General features: G+C 32.2%; 1 protein-coding gene across 2 annotated transcripts; it reads right to left on the bottom strand.

Annotated features, from left to right (window-relative positions):
* Positions 1-255: 255 nt before the first annotated feature.
* LOC107606396 (kinesin-like protein KIN-4A) lies at positions 256-10,684 on the bottom strand. Of its 2 annotated transcripts, none has more exons than XM_016308463.3 (26): positions 10,015-10,684; positions 8,808-8,954; positions 8,577-8,726; positions 7,912-8,165; positions 7,191-7,372; positions 6,980-7,104; positions 6,727-6,763; positions 6,309-6,400; positions 6,114-6,221; positions 5,766-5,879; positions 5,510-5,597; positions 5,240-5,349; positions 4,740-4,838; positions 4,545-4,658; positions 4,321-4,437; positions 4,158-4,238; positions 3,781-3,852; positions 3,194-3,287; positions 3,019-3,050; positions 2,842-2,939; positions 2,663-2,761; positions 2,301-2,522; positions 1,909-2,071; positions 1,457-1,609; positions 1,076-1,374; positions 256-784 (listed from the first exon to the last, which is right to left on the bottom strand). In XM_016308463.3, the coding sequence occupies exons 1-25, from the start codon at positions 10,132-10,134 to the stop codon at positions 1,159-1,161; spliced, it is 3,087 nt and encodes a 1,028-aa protein (XP_016163949.1). In that variant the 5' UTR covers positions 10,135-10,684; the 3' UTR covers positions 256-784; positions 1,076-1,158. The 2 variants fall into 2 exon arrangements, with proteins under 2 accessions (XP_016163949.1, XP_016163948.1); XM_016308462.2 differs by having other exon boundaries at positions 256-781; positions 10,015-10,538.
* Between the last annotated feature and the right edge of the window lie 4,299 nt (positions 10,685-14,983).

Here is a 14,983-nt window from a genome sequence, read left to right on the forward strand (position 1 = left end):
AAGCTCGTCATTCTGATTTCTGGTCCTGATCACTTACTTGATCAGCAAGCAGTGACAAACAAGTACGATGGAGTCATGGAGATATATACATTATACAAGTAATGAACGGTCCGCCGGTCCGGCATCAAAGTTTTAAGTCTCAGTTGGTATTACATTGTGTGAAGCATTAAGAGCTGTAACCCAAATTTGTTAGGCAAGGAAGTGAAGGAACGAAAGAAATTTGCATCAAAGAAAAAACAAGGAAAAGAGAGAGGAGAATGGAAAAGTTGACGCGTCGTAATCATCCTTTTGTTACGAAACCTGTATTGCAGAATCTCTTATCAATATGCTAACCTATCTTTACACACAAGAAGCCCCACAGGATTTTCTTAGGGAAAAAAACTACAGAAGAATTTTCTTCATTTATGCGACTTAAATATGCATCTTAAAACCTATGGACAACGAAATCAATTGGGTAAACACAAAACTACCACAAAATACTTACTTTGCAACATGGAATAAAGGACCTTCAATACACATTTTCAGAACTTCATAAAAAATATCCTATTTTTCTCCTAGTGTTGGTATGAACAAGCTAATTTCAAACATAATTTGACTAGTGAAGATCTACGCATGTATTTTTTATTTCCCGAGATTTGCGCTGCAGTGGGCAACATTCCTTTGCAGCACACCTCACAAGATGCTCCATACACAGCAATTATGGCAGAATATGCAAAATCTGGACAGCCTTATTGAAGATTGATAGGTGCATATCTTTCAGCAACCACTTACTTATATTACGCTGCTGCAAGAAACGTGGAATGTTAGATCAATGCATCTTAAATTGTCAGTTTTCAAAAGAAAGGAAGTGTCAGCACAGCTATGAACAATATATTCCATCAATGGGTAACCTTTATAGCATAGAATCAGATAAAAATATAAAAATAGAAGATGGAGATATATTTATTTTTTTAAAAGGAGGATATTCCATTGAAGGATATAATCTTGCAAGAAGTCCACGTCAGACAAATAGATTGCATGAAGTGATGAAACTGTTTAAAGAAATAAACTAATAACAAAAGTTTACTAATGCTACCTGAACCCAGTGTTCTGTTATTTCCAGGGCCTTGTGACTAGGGTCATTCTTGTGGGTCAAAAAATACCGAGCCACAGTAATGATCACAAGATATGTGTCAAAGCCTGTGAACGTGGCTTTGATCTCATTATTGTCTCATCACTGTGCCGAATCCATTCTGATAGTCTCCATGGCTTCTGCCATTTCCACTTGAATTGTAACAGCCACTGATGATGACTTCGTTTCCACCTCCATAGTTTGCCTGAAGCTTGTCCTGCAATTGCTAGTTTCTTCATCGAAAGATGCCCGATAGGTACCATCTGCAATAGCAGCAAATTTGACATAAATAGCCAGCGAAAGACATATGACAAAGTTTTTTTTTACAAATGAATATCAACTTACCCGTCTACCCTGATCTATGGCTGTCGATTCTCTCACAGAGCCATTAACAACCCCAGGTGTAAATTTTAGCTGTTTTGGTACTGGCACAGACATTGGAGATAAGGGACCCTTCATATCTTCAGCATAGTGTTTCAATGAATTTGGAGTGTTTCCCTGTTAATGTTGAGCGATGAGAAGTTACTACATACTAACAAAGGAAAGCAGTAGACAGCTGAGAATCACTAAGATTTACTGAAGTAATAGAATGCCAAACAAAAGGAGATATTCATGACTGGTGAGAATCTGCAAAGCTTTCTAACAATCCTCAACAATAACTCTTTTATCCTTTTTGCAGCAATAACTTACATGTCCATTGAGACTAAGTATTAAAAACTGTAAAATTATGCTAAATAGGATGTTAAACCTTCAATTTCAAATTAATTCATAATGCTTCCAAGCAACAATAATCTTACAGAAGTTGGTGTAGCCAACGTGGTTGTAACAGCTTGCTCTCTCATCTTTAGCTCCTTCTCGGTTTCCTTTCTCTTCATCTCACTTTGGCGTAACAGACCAACAAGTTCTTTGATTTGATCTTTCATTTCCCTGATCTCCATGTCCCTCTCCCAGAGTTGACACCTGTTGTTAACATAGGTGGAACGTATAATTCAGATTCAATGTATAAAGTAGCATATGCCACTCTAAATTGCGAAGTATATGTATTACTTATACAGTAATTCAACACGGTTTTTAAATAGGTGCCTTTTTCATGTTCAAATATCAAATTGTTCACTTTGCTTATTTCTATAATATGGGGAAACACAAACACTGATAGCGGAGAAAAAGCTGTTGATGTCAAATAAAGCACCTAGCATCTGCGACCGAATTGAACATATATTGAAGCAAATTCTTGGCTTCTCCCATTGAGCGCAACTGATTCCAGCGTCCCCTATTTGTGAAGGCCCGTTCTCGTTCTTCTGCCTCGGAAAGCTGAGAAGCCATTGCCACAAGTGAATTAGATGATATGCTTAGCATGCTCTCCAGTGAAGCTATTCTGGCCGTTCTTGCATTTGGTGACATGGAGGATGCTCTGAGAAAGACAATTGTTAAAAAAGCAATCAGGAATATCAATGTTATCCTTTCTATATTCCATGCAATTCTTTCAACAGTAACGACGTATGAATCAGCAAATTAAATTAGATTTACACAATAGATGAATAGAAAGAAAACCTGGCAAATCCATTCTTTCCTCTTGGAGGACTAAGACCTTTGGCAGCAAATTCATTTACTTGCTTCAACATTGCTAATTCCTCAGCAAGGGCAGCTCGCCTAAAGATTGCATCATGAAATTAAAGACTACCCTAACATCAATCAGCCACAAAACTAATAAATGAACATGTTTTACTTACACTTCGCTTTGTTTCTCGTATTCAAAACGAACTTCGTGCTCCTTGACCATGACTTCTAATTCATGATCAAGCCACCGCTGTAAGGACTTCTCATTGGTCTAAAAGATTAAAATAAAGAACTTGTTTAAGAATAGTGGATATAAAGCAAACCAAAAAGGAGGAAGTAGAGCTCATTACCTGGCCATTTGTTCCACTTCCATTAATTATAACTGGAAGATGAAATAGAAGAATATCAAAACAAAAGAATAGTCTATGCAGTGCAATTCACTAAAAGTTAGTCTCTTAATGCATTAAGGCAACATCAATTTTTGGACTCCTCAAAAGCTTATTTGATTATTTTTCCACTAATTACCTGAAGTGTCTCGGCTAGAAACTTTACGAGCTTCTAACAACTCCTTTAACCTCTTGGTGGCCATTGCAGCCTCTTCGGTTTTTCTCTGAAGGACCTGAAAATACATGTTCATTAACATGGTTATTCATGCATCAGACCAACCACAGAAGTCAACTATAAAACTAAAATCCTATCAAGAATTATGCATTTTGAATGGAAGTAACATAAATATGAGTACTCACATCATGCCTATTTGAGTTGGCTTCTTAAAACTAGAGTAAAATAGTTTCATTTAACTTTCGGACCAAAAAAAGGCTTGCTTTGCATACATTTGACATCTAGAAGAAGAGTGGAAGACAGGCAAATTTATTCCCGAGAGAATGTTAACTACTAAAAAAAATGAAATAGCTAACAACTTTGAGTATGCTTTATTTTTGTACCTCTTGGACACTAATAAATTTCCTGAAATTTGCTGTAGTGGAAATCTAAGAATAATGGTTTAAAACCGCTCGTATTTTCCGGTGTCATCACTCATCACCGAATCAATAACATAAGACCCATGAGGTTTCACTAGTAAAGCAACCATCTTACAAATTCTAAACACTTACCATTTTCTGGCGCTGATTTAAAGCCTGCAGCTTATGCCTTTCATACTCATTTCTTCTTCCTTCTTTCCTTAACTGCTTTCATAAACATATAATGAATACAATGTGATCAATTAGCAGACCGATAATAAAGGAAGATGCAAGCAAAACAGGCCCTGGCCCGTAACTGTTTTTTATGTGTACTTTTTGCAAGCTTTAGAGAACTATAAAGCAACCATAAATTGATGTTTATTATTTTTTCAAAGAAACATTCAAATGATAAAGACACAATTGTTTCATCTTGAAATAAAAATTAATTGGTGAATTTTCATTTTCTTTAGATATTGTTGATCAGTTGCATGAGCCGATTAACAAAATGAGAATAAGGGGAAGCCTCATACCTGCAACAGCTCTTTCTCTCTAGAAGCCTTCCATTGTCGAAACTGCTCCGCCTCTTGTTTGATCCTGTGTTGCAATTGAACCTGCAACAGTATTCAGGTTATGAAGAAAATGAGTATATTACGTGATTAAAACTATGGATTTGAAGGAAAAAAAGCCGTCTACCTTTTGGGCTTTTATAGCTTGAATCTCATCTTGCAGTTTCTTTGCCGCTTCATCACTTTTTTGCTTTTGTTTCGTAAGCTGGACCTGGCTCTCTTGCTTCTTCTTCAGATCAAGAATCTACCATGCAGAGTTTTAAAAATATTTTGCAATTAAAGAATATCTTCCAATTTAGGTCTTGCAAATGGAGAAATAAATTGGTAAAAAAGTGAAATTAGGTTGTCCACCTGTGCTTCAAGTTCTTTCAGTTTTTGGGCATGGGTATCCTCTAGTTTCTGTGTTTGTCCATCAGAATTGGCAGCAAGGTTTTCAACTTCAGCCAGAAGATGATCTCTCTCTCTCTGCATTAGCAAATCAGAAGCATATATGAATACCAATGAATTTTGTAGGGTCAAAATTACTTTGCATAACTTCTATAGAACCTGCACTACTCTCTTCTCATCCTCCAGTTCCATAATCTTCCTTCCAAAGTGCTGCTTGAGTACTTCAGCATCGGATACACCAAAAAGTTTCATCTCAGACTGCAAATACATCAATCCCACTATGTGCATTAATGAGAAAACGAGCAGAAGAAAATATGGACAAATCTCAAATAGAGTTTAATAGTAATGTTTTTAAATTCTCCAATAATATATGGAGCTACGAGAAAACCAATTTGCTGTTATATATATATGGAGCTACTCAACTCCATCATGATGAATAATCTGATCATTTTAGAAGCATCACAAAGTTATTGAGCTATGTGCATACTTTGCCGAGGAAATTGACTCAAGTAAAACAAATCAATTTACTAAGATAACAAAGACACAATATGAATATCAGAATCAAGGACACATTGTTATGTCGATTTAAATTAAATATGTTATTCATTGATGCATAATACATAATGGATATATATTATTAATATATGCATTATAACAACCTCCTTCTGCTCCAAGCGTTTATTCAACTCGTGTAACTCTCTGTCCATACTATTTTGCAGAAGTGTGTGCTCCCACTCTTTGGTTACTTCTTCAATTTCCCTAGATTCACCTGATAAAATTGGCAATTAATACCCTGAATATGTCAGTTTTAGCAACAACTGATTAAGTAGTAGCAGAAAAAGCACAAGACCCGTGCGAAGCAAGAACATCTTTACTGTTTACAACTGGCATTAATAACATAGTTAAAGCACGTTGCAGAATAGTTTTACCAGCTGTTTCACTCATTGAATAATCATGTGCTATGATAGGTAAGCTCCGCTTAAGACCATCAATCTTCACATTGCATGCACTACTATCCTGAAATGTATTCAAGGATTGTGTCCATAAGCCATCCAGCAAATATCATGAATCCACTTTATAAAGTGGAATCAAACGCCAAGAGGTGAAAGCACAAACATCGGCATTTAAAAAGTATCTGAGAAAAAACTTAGTCAAACAAGAATATCAGCAGAAGAAAAAACATACATAAGCATCCTTGTCACATTGTCCTACAACAGAGCATCTACTGCGGTATTCATGAAGTTCCCGGCAGAGATCTTCATTGGTAGCTTCAAGCCAAGCAATTCTTTCCTTAAGGACCTACATAATCAGTTATAAGATGAGTATATATTTGTGGTATGATAACAAACCCTTTCAAATTATATTAGTTAAAAGGCTGAACAGGATGCTTTTCTTTTTAAATAACCAACACATGATTTCCATCCATGCACTGTAAATGTGAATATTTTTATTACTAAGTACTAACCCATTTTAGGAAATGTATTTAGGTAATAAATACGTCATTGAAGATTCAATCTAACAAAAGCAAAGTACCTGAACTTCCTCAGAAGAGTTGCCAGAACGAGCACAAAGTTCTGCCTGCAAATACTCTAGCTGTTGGCGCATCTTTAGCATCTCAGTTGACATGGGGTCTCTATTGATCTATTATATAAATAACAAAAAGAGCTCAGCAGATACCATAATAACAAATATAGATTTGTTAAATAAAGAAATTATACAGCTACTTACAACAGGCTTATTTTGGATATTACGCGCACGATTTGCATACTTCAAAGTGTTAAGGGTTTCCTCAGCATTAATATCAGCAGGACTTATGCAGGCTGAAAAGGAAATATCTTTTCAATATATGAAGAAAAAACAATAATTCAACAACAGCCAATCTTAAGATGCAACTTGGCAGTTTATGAAATAAATCCCAAACACAAAATGGGAAAGCAGCATTATTCCAAAGATATGTTGCATTCAGTAAATCTGTTAAAAGTTAAGGTATAATCTTGTTCATTGCTAACATTTGTGCCTGCCTTGTGCTCTTTTCACATACACTGCTGATTTTGTTATCTTTGTTTGAAGCTTACCAATAGAAGGTTAATTATAGGAGGCAAAACAATAGAATTTACAGCATACAATTAAGATAAAGAAAACCTACCTATCATAACAGTTCTGCTGTTACCTCCAAGAGAATCCTGCAAAACCATTCAATTATAGTCAACCATGAAAAATATCTTTAAGAAAAATACTCTTTAACTACAAATATCAAAGAAAGCTTAGTTACAAAAGATTGAATATACAGGTTTCTGATTCGTATATATCAGTAATAATTATTTCTTTTCTTCTAGGCAATGCCATAACAAAGAGGAGTATATGCTCCATAAAGAAGGTTAGATATAAAGATACCAAACCTGCAGAAGCCTAGTAAGTTTACTATCCCTGTACGGAACATGAATGCCTTCCTTTCGCTTCTTTTCATCACCAAGTGCACTAATGACATTACCAAGTGCAAGAAGGCCTTTGTTAATGTGGACTCCTATTTGAGAGGTTAAAGATACAAGTCAATACATTATCGCAAAAGCAAGCCTAAAAGATATCAGTAAAAATATGTCTCAAACTAACCTTCTTTAAAACGCAAACCATCAGAACCTGTTCTTTTAGCTCGTTCTGATCCAGCTAGATCTACTAAGTGCAACTTTGCACAAAGATACTCTTCATTCATTGCATCATTCAAGTTGTTGTCGCCAGGAATATTGAGCTTCCGCATTTGCTCTAATGTAATCGTGAAGATGGCATGCGATCGACTAGTTGAGTAAATAATTGAATAAGAATAATTTTTTTTATAAAATCAGGAACCATAATTCATAGATGAGAACTACAATAGAATAAATAGTAACAGTTAAACAGATGTTGAAAGGAACAAGAGTCTAATTTGCACTGATAATTACAAGTAAATTGAGTGTTCCAAAATTGCAAGCCTTCTTGCAGTACAAAAGATCTATCTATTAATTACTCACTTTCAGCATGAAATTCCAAAACATTCCATATGGAACTGCTTTTAAAGGAAACAATACAAATTAAAGCTTATGAGCTCAATCGCACTGTTGGATGCTTAAATTGGCAGGGAGTTTAAACAAAGAGATGCCAAAGGTACACTATATAAAATATCTTCAGTTAGTTATTGATTTATTATCTGATAGAATGTTATGTGGCACCTCTCTTGCTCTACTAGTACCTTGTAAGCTATACAAAAGTTTTCAAGAGTCTAAAATTCAGATAAATATTTCATTGATAAAAAAAAAATTATGCAGTTCAAAGATGAGAAGAAAACTGCATAATCAACCTTGATTGGTTGTTCATATTTGTGCTTCCAGTTGCTCTGCTCAATGAACCCTGTTCTAGGCAAGTAGCCATTTCTTTTAGCGTTGTAACACTGACTTCAGTAGATCCAGCAAGGGTAATGACACCATTTGAAGTCTCACGAATTTGTATTGGTGGCTTTCCAGGAGAAATCACTTTTCCTGCATGTCCATTTGCAGTGTCTGATTTGCTCACGGAGGAGGGATCCAGCAAGTCTCTCACTTCCTCTTTAAGAATCTTTTTACAATCAAAAGCTTTTTTTCAGACAAATATTCTTAACAACTTTGCACATATGAAATATATTCTATTAATTACAGATAATGATAGATAACGGTCAAAAGTAGTCCTGAAAGATCACGAATTAAAAGATAAAATGGCTCAAATTGGTACCTAAAAGATGCAATAATGAATCAAATTGATCCCTTTGTCAATATCGTGTCACAAAATTATTTATGCCACATGTTGTCATCTAGCTAACGGAATACCAATCTAACTCAGTTGTATCTTTCAAGGCTAATTTGAGGCATCTAATCTTTCAAGGACCAAATTGACACACGCATAACTTTCAGGACTATTTTGACTATTAATTCTAGAAAATAAAGAACAATTAAAATAAGAAAATCATGCTGCAAACAGTAATAAACAGACCTCAATAAAGGAAACATTCAGCCGAAATTCAATCTGGTTTCTTAAGGTTCCAATTTTGTTAAACAAGACATTCATAACTTGGGGTACTATTCCTGTTTGGCAACCATCCTTCAAGCCAGTTCCCATTGTGTACGTTTTCCCAGAACCTGTCTGCAATGGAGTGGAAGTTTTAAATGCAGAATAATTAGAAGTGTAATGGCAAGCTCTAGTCCTTTTAAGCAATAATCATACCTGACCATATGCAAGAACAGTAGCATTATACCCTTGGAACAAGCCATCAACAAGAGGAGCAACACATTCTTCAAACATGCCACTCGAGGAAGAGCCAGTGCTTCCATAAACGTGATCAAATGTAAAGGAATGAGCACCAATTTGTACCTGTATTACAGCAACCATTAGCGTATGATTTTCCGCCCAAATATTTAGACACTTAAATGAGAATTAATATCCATGCTAACACATGCACGTAGATACATAAAAAAATATAAAGAATGCTAACGCTGGGTGAAAATAAGAATAGTTAAATGCTTTCAATTGGACGTGGGAGCATATGCAGAAATATACAGTATGTGTGATGACTTCATAAAAGACTAAAGAAAAAGAAACTATGAACTATCGACAAAAAAGAAATCAGCTGATGCTTTCTGACCAGATACAGCAGTGGAATTGTGACATGATTAGAAGCTGAAAAAAAAAACATGAACAGAAGAAATTATATGGCTACAATACCAGGAAAATAACAAGCTACTTTCATTTACAAAGACCAGCTTGTAATCATGTACAATTACTTTGCATTCACAATCCCTAAATAAAATAATTCATTTCATTTATAAAAAGAGTTCTTGTACGTAATGATTTATATATGATTTATATTAATTGAAGGATTATGAAAATACAATTAGAAACCACAACCAGTTTACATATCCAAAAAAATGCACTTGCTGTAAGATTCTATATGAACGACAATAAATTACTGCCTTAGATTTGAAAAATCACTTGTTTTAATAATTATTTCTTTCTTCAACTTCTTTCAATGCTAAAGTTGAACCGTTGAAAACAATGCTTTACTTTCGGGCAAAGATCGTTTCCTTAGGGACAAAGCCGAAATATGCAAAAACTGGATAAAAGCCTTATTCCCCTTCCAAATGCCGAAAATGTAGCCACCAAAATGACGTTTCAGAAACTTACACCAAAAATAGAAGAATGAAGTCAAATAAATATCCCAAATAAGTATCGGATCATAAAAGTGAATTCCAAACTCGATAGTCAGAAAACTCTTTTAGTCACGTAAGCAAAATTTCGGATCCAGATCACCGCAGAAATCAGAATCATCAACAACCAAATAACTCATTCCGAAAGAGGAAAACACAATATAATGCAGGACCGAAAATATTCTCGACTCAACGACAATGTGATTCAGACTTTCAGTAAAATGCACCTGAGGCTTCCCAGGAACGACGGTAACACAGTCTTTGCAGCCTTGAAGCTTCTCGTCGGCGATGAGCGGCCGTACATGGACCGCAACCTTAACGCAACAGTCTTCCCCTGCTGCTTCCATCACTGAAATCCAGCTCCACCTCAATAACCAGCACTGTATCTGTATCTCTGAACCAAAAAACGATCAATTTCGCTGCGATGAGAAAATGCCAAGAGAGGAGAGAGTCTCCAACAGTGGTAGAGAGAGGAAGCAATATAGTAGTGTTTTTTCTTTTAGTGAGTAATGTGAGATAGAGAGGAAAGGGTAGTTGTGGAAACAAGACGGCCTGATAAGCAAGCTGAGCCAGGTAACTGTATGGACAGCAACAACCACTATCATTTTCCCTTCGCCTTCACATCACTGCATTCTCTCTCATTCTACTCTGCTCGCGTGCTTTTCACATTTTCTCACCATTTTCCCATTTTGCCCCTCACTTCCGCTTTCCAACGGCACTGTCATTCTTCTTCTGATCACATCACATTTACACCTTTACCCCCCCCCCCCAACGGCCCCTTTTCTACCTTTTTTAGAGGATTCCTTTATTCTTAATTTATTTCTTTATTGCGCAAAATCATATTCACCTAATTATTGTGACTGAGAATGGTGTGCAAAGTGAATAATAACAACAACCAAAGAAGGAATAGGAGTGGCAAATCAAATTAAGCAAGGGTTGAAATTAAGATAAGCTGGTTTGAGAGAATGGAATAATAATAATAAAATAATAATCTAGCTGAGCTTATGTGGAGTTTGGGAACAAAGGAAGAAAAAGGAAAAGGAATTCCAACAACGCACAAAGCCACGTGACGCGGAACCATATTCGCCATTTTGCGGTGCACCGTCATAATCAGTGACGTCCACACTTCACAGGTGCCATAGTAGCACTCGTTCTTCGGTTTCTTTCACTCACCGTTTGCATGCACTATGCAGTTAGCTACTTAGCTTCTGTTAAACATTTTATTATTATTCATTGAAAACGAAAACTGTTATCCGCTAACATCGTGTGTTTATACTTTAATCAGATTATTAGGATCGGATTACATAAACTTTGGCGCTTATTAGCAGCGATAGCAATAGAGTGGACCCAGAAAAAAAAGACCCAGCAATTGGACAGATCCAGCTGGGAAGGAGTCTTGACTCACATGGGGATAAAGTGGTGGGGCCCATGGGCTCACTTGGTCAGATTGCGGTGGACCCCTCGATCTACGCCAGTGGCAGCTCATAACTTCATCTTTTGTAGTTTGCTACTTTAAGCAGCATAATGGTATTTTGGTATTAGTCTTAGCCGTCCTAGTAATGCTTAATTAATAATTATTGTATGCATAATGTATAATTCATTCATCTACCTCTAAAACCAGCGCATTCTTCCATCATTTTACACTGCACCTATCTACTTTTTTCGTTCTACTTGCTGGTAATTAGCTAGGCAATTGTTACCAAATTAATGTAAAACTAATATTTTTACTTGTAATATTATTACAGAAATATAATTTTTTTAAAATTATATCGATTATATTTTAACATTATAAATTATAATATAAAAAATTTATAAAATTAAATTATTTTTATAAAAAAATTATATGGAACAAAAATTTCATTAACTAAAAAGAGTAGAATTTTTGTAGATAAAAAAAATTAAACAATAAAATTTTTAGTTATTATTTTCATACGAAAGAGTTTAATTTTTATTAATAATTAATTTTAATATTTGTTATTTAAAATTTTAAAAAATTTAATGTGTATATTTTTATATTTGATTAGGTGTTAAGTTTGTTACACAAGTAAAAATAATTACTTTTTTTGTTTACTATTTAAAAATATTATTTTTTCTATGTATATAAAAATATAATTAGATATTAGCCTAAAAAAATTTATATTAATAGTTATAAATTAACTCAAAATTACTTTTTAAAAAATAATTGAATCTTGAGTCTAACTTTTAATCACAATATTAATATTTTTTTTAAATTATATGTAATAAATATTTAAAAAAAAGTGAAAATATAAACTAAAAAAATAAGCAATAAAATTTTAAAAATTAAATAAAAATATGCATATAATAATATCTTTTATTTTTTAAATTATATTATGTTGTTAATTTTGTTTTTTATAAAACAGAAATGTAAAGAAAAATAGAGAACGAGAGAAAAGAGAAAAAAAGATAAAGAACAAGAATGAAAGGGAGGGTTTGGTAATTTAAAAAAAATTATTTTAATTACAATAAAAAATATCTAATGATGCATTTTATTTGTTAAATTATTAATATAAATTATAAATTATATATAAAGTGAGAAGAATAGAGAGAAATGAAAAAAGGGAGAGATAGATAAAAAAATATAAGAAAGAAGTTTATTAATTTTAAAAGAAAATATTTTTTTTAAATTTTATTAAAAAAATATCATATGATATATTTTGTCTATTAAATTAGTTAATAATATATAATATCTAATATAGTTATATTTTAATTTTAATATTAATTTAATTTAAATGTAATTGAAAAATATTATGTTACGATATTTGATTGTTAAATTTGTAATTAGTTATTAATAATAATATATAAAAAAAATAAAGTAGTGAATGAACGAGAAAAATAGAAAAAGAGTAATAAAATAATAATATAAAATATATTTTAATAATAAAATTAATAATATATAATAAATAAGAGATAATAGATTGCTTTTCTAAAAAATAGCGAACTTTTATGTGGTGTGATACGTCACTCCTATTTGACTGTGTGCATTATCAGTTTATCACCCATTTGTATGCTCTCGTATAAGAAATTGGATAACTACTCTTCATTTCGTTTTTGTTTTTTTGGTTACTTCTTCATTTCGTTTGTTTCTTATACTCACGTGGTCGCGATTCTTTATTAGTTGGAAATAATACACATATCATTTTCATTCGACTGTATGAGAGTAGAGAGACGAGAGATGCAGATATCATTAGGAAATAGGAACGTACCATGACTTGCTAGTAAAAACAATTTTTTTTATCAAAGTATACGTTAATTAGTTTATATATTGACATATTGTCGTAACAAAATATTTTATATTATTAATGTTAGTTGTTAATTAATTATATAATTTTATAATGTAAATTTTACTGATAAAATTATGTATATGTTTAACAAGTTTATTACTACTGATTGCGAAAAGGAAGTGGGTGATAGAATAAAATTATATTAATTATGTATACACCATGAGTCCCTGCCTCCTTATCCTCCTTCTTTGAAGCACAATCCTACTCGATCTCTTATCTCTCGACAATCTAATGTACCATAATATATATATATACCGTAGAGGAATTTATTATCATTGATCTGATTCCGATAGGAAAGTATAGGAAACTAAGCAGCAGGAACCGGGGGGCTAGAATTGAATTATTGGAGAGCTCTTTGGAAAAAAATAGTTCAAAGTTGTTGTTGCATCTTCCATAGGGACGCTTTTGACACAAAAATAGTGATTATTGATTATTAATATATGAGAAATTTTTTGGACGGTAATTTTTAGTATTTTTTATTATTATTTGAATGATATAGATATTAAATTATTTTAATAAATAAATATTATTAATTTATGTGTAAAATTTTAAAATATATGAATATAAATTGTATTAATTTATGTGTGTAAAATTTTAATAAATAAATATAAATATAAATTATATATTTTTTATATACAAAATATCAAAATATCTACAAATATAAATATAAATTATTACTAACTAAATACTAACTAAAAAATAATAATATTTACTGTCTATTTAACATTATTTTTAATATATTGCATTTTGATGGTACATATATAATGTCTCACATTGACCACTACTCATTCCACAGACCATGAGCTTCTATTGCAGATATATGAAACAACTTAACCCCCAAATCCCCCGTTATATACATAAGATGATAATTCATAATTACTAGAATGACATACATCCGAAATTTTATATCATTAATAAAAATAAATTAAAAAAATACAAACGATAAATAAATTTTAAGGTATTTCAAATATAACTAAAATAATTAAATATTAAATATATTTTTTAAAATAATTTTTGAGATTAAATTTTGATATACTTTTTATAAATATTATTAAAAATAAAGATCACTTCATCTCTAAAAACAATTTTGAAAATCAAATTTTGATACACTCTTTTGTAAGAATTATTAAAAATATATTTTTTTCTGTCATTGATTTTTTTTCCAAAAGATTTTTGAAAAAATATATAAATCGAATTTGATTTTAATTTTTTTCATTTTTTGTGTACACGTTTTTAAATAATTATTCAAATATTTTTACAACAATTTGATTTAAATGATTTCTCATTTTCTAAGTACACAAAAGTCATTTACCATCTATAACAAATATGATATATTTTTTTTATTATACTTTTAAATTAGTTTAGAATTTAATTATCATTTGTATCTTTTTAAATTATTTTTGTAAAAAAGAAATAGATACTATTTCAATAACTTATACTATAAATGTATAATAGAATTTTAATTTGGCTTATTTTGGTAGGGATCTAAGGGGCCATACCTCTGCATTTTTTTAAAGACCTGAATTACACGTCATTTTCTGCACCTAAAGATCCCACGACACAGCAAATAACTTATCATACGGAGGATTATTTGCCTGGAGATATAGCCAATCGAGTACTCGATTACAAGGCAACATGTGTGTACGTGCATTTAGTATTCAACACAAGGATTGAAGTGTAAGGTTTGAATATGCATATAAAAAAATAAATAAATAATAAGTTCTCAATCGAAAATTATTTTAGATATGAAAAAAAAATAGTGGTTTATTTAAATATGAATATTTGGCATGTTTTACAGAATTGTGGAGGTATGAGAAAAACAGTCCAATACATTATTTGCATGTTGAATAAATATGTGCTACGTGTCACATGGCAACACGTTATGTCATTATCT

The sequence above is a fragment of the Arachis ipaensis genome, chromosome B7 (genome assembly GCF_059453495.1).
Source record: "Arachis ipaensis isolate K30076 ecotype BB chromosome B7, ASM5945349v1, whole genome shotgun sequence".
Taxonomy (NCBI): domain Eukaryota; kingdom Viridiplantae; phylum Streptophyta; class Magnoliopsida; order Fabales; family Fabaceae; genus Arachis; species Arachis ipaensis.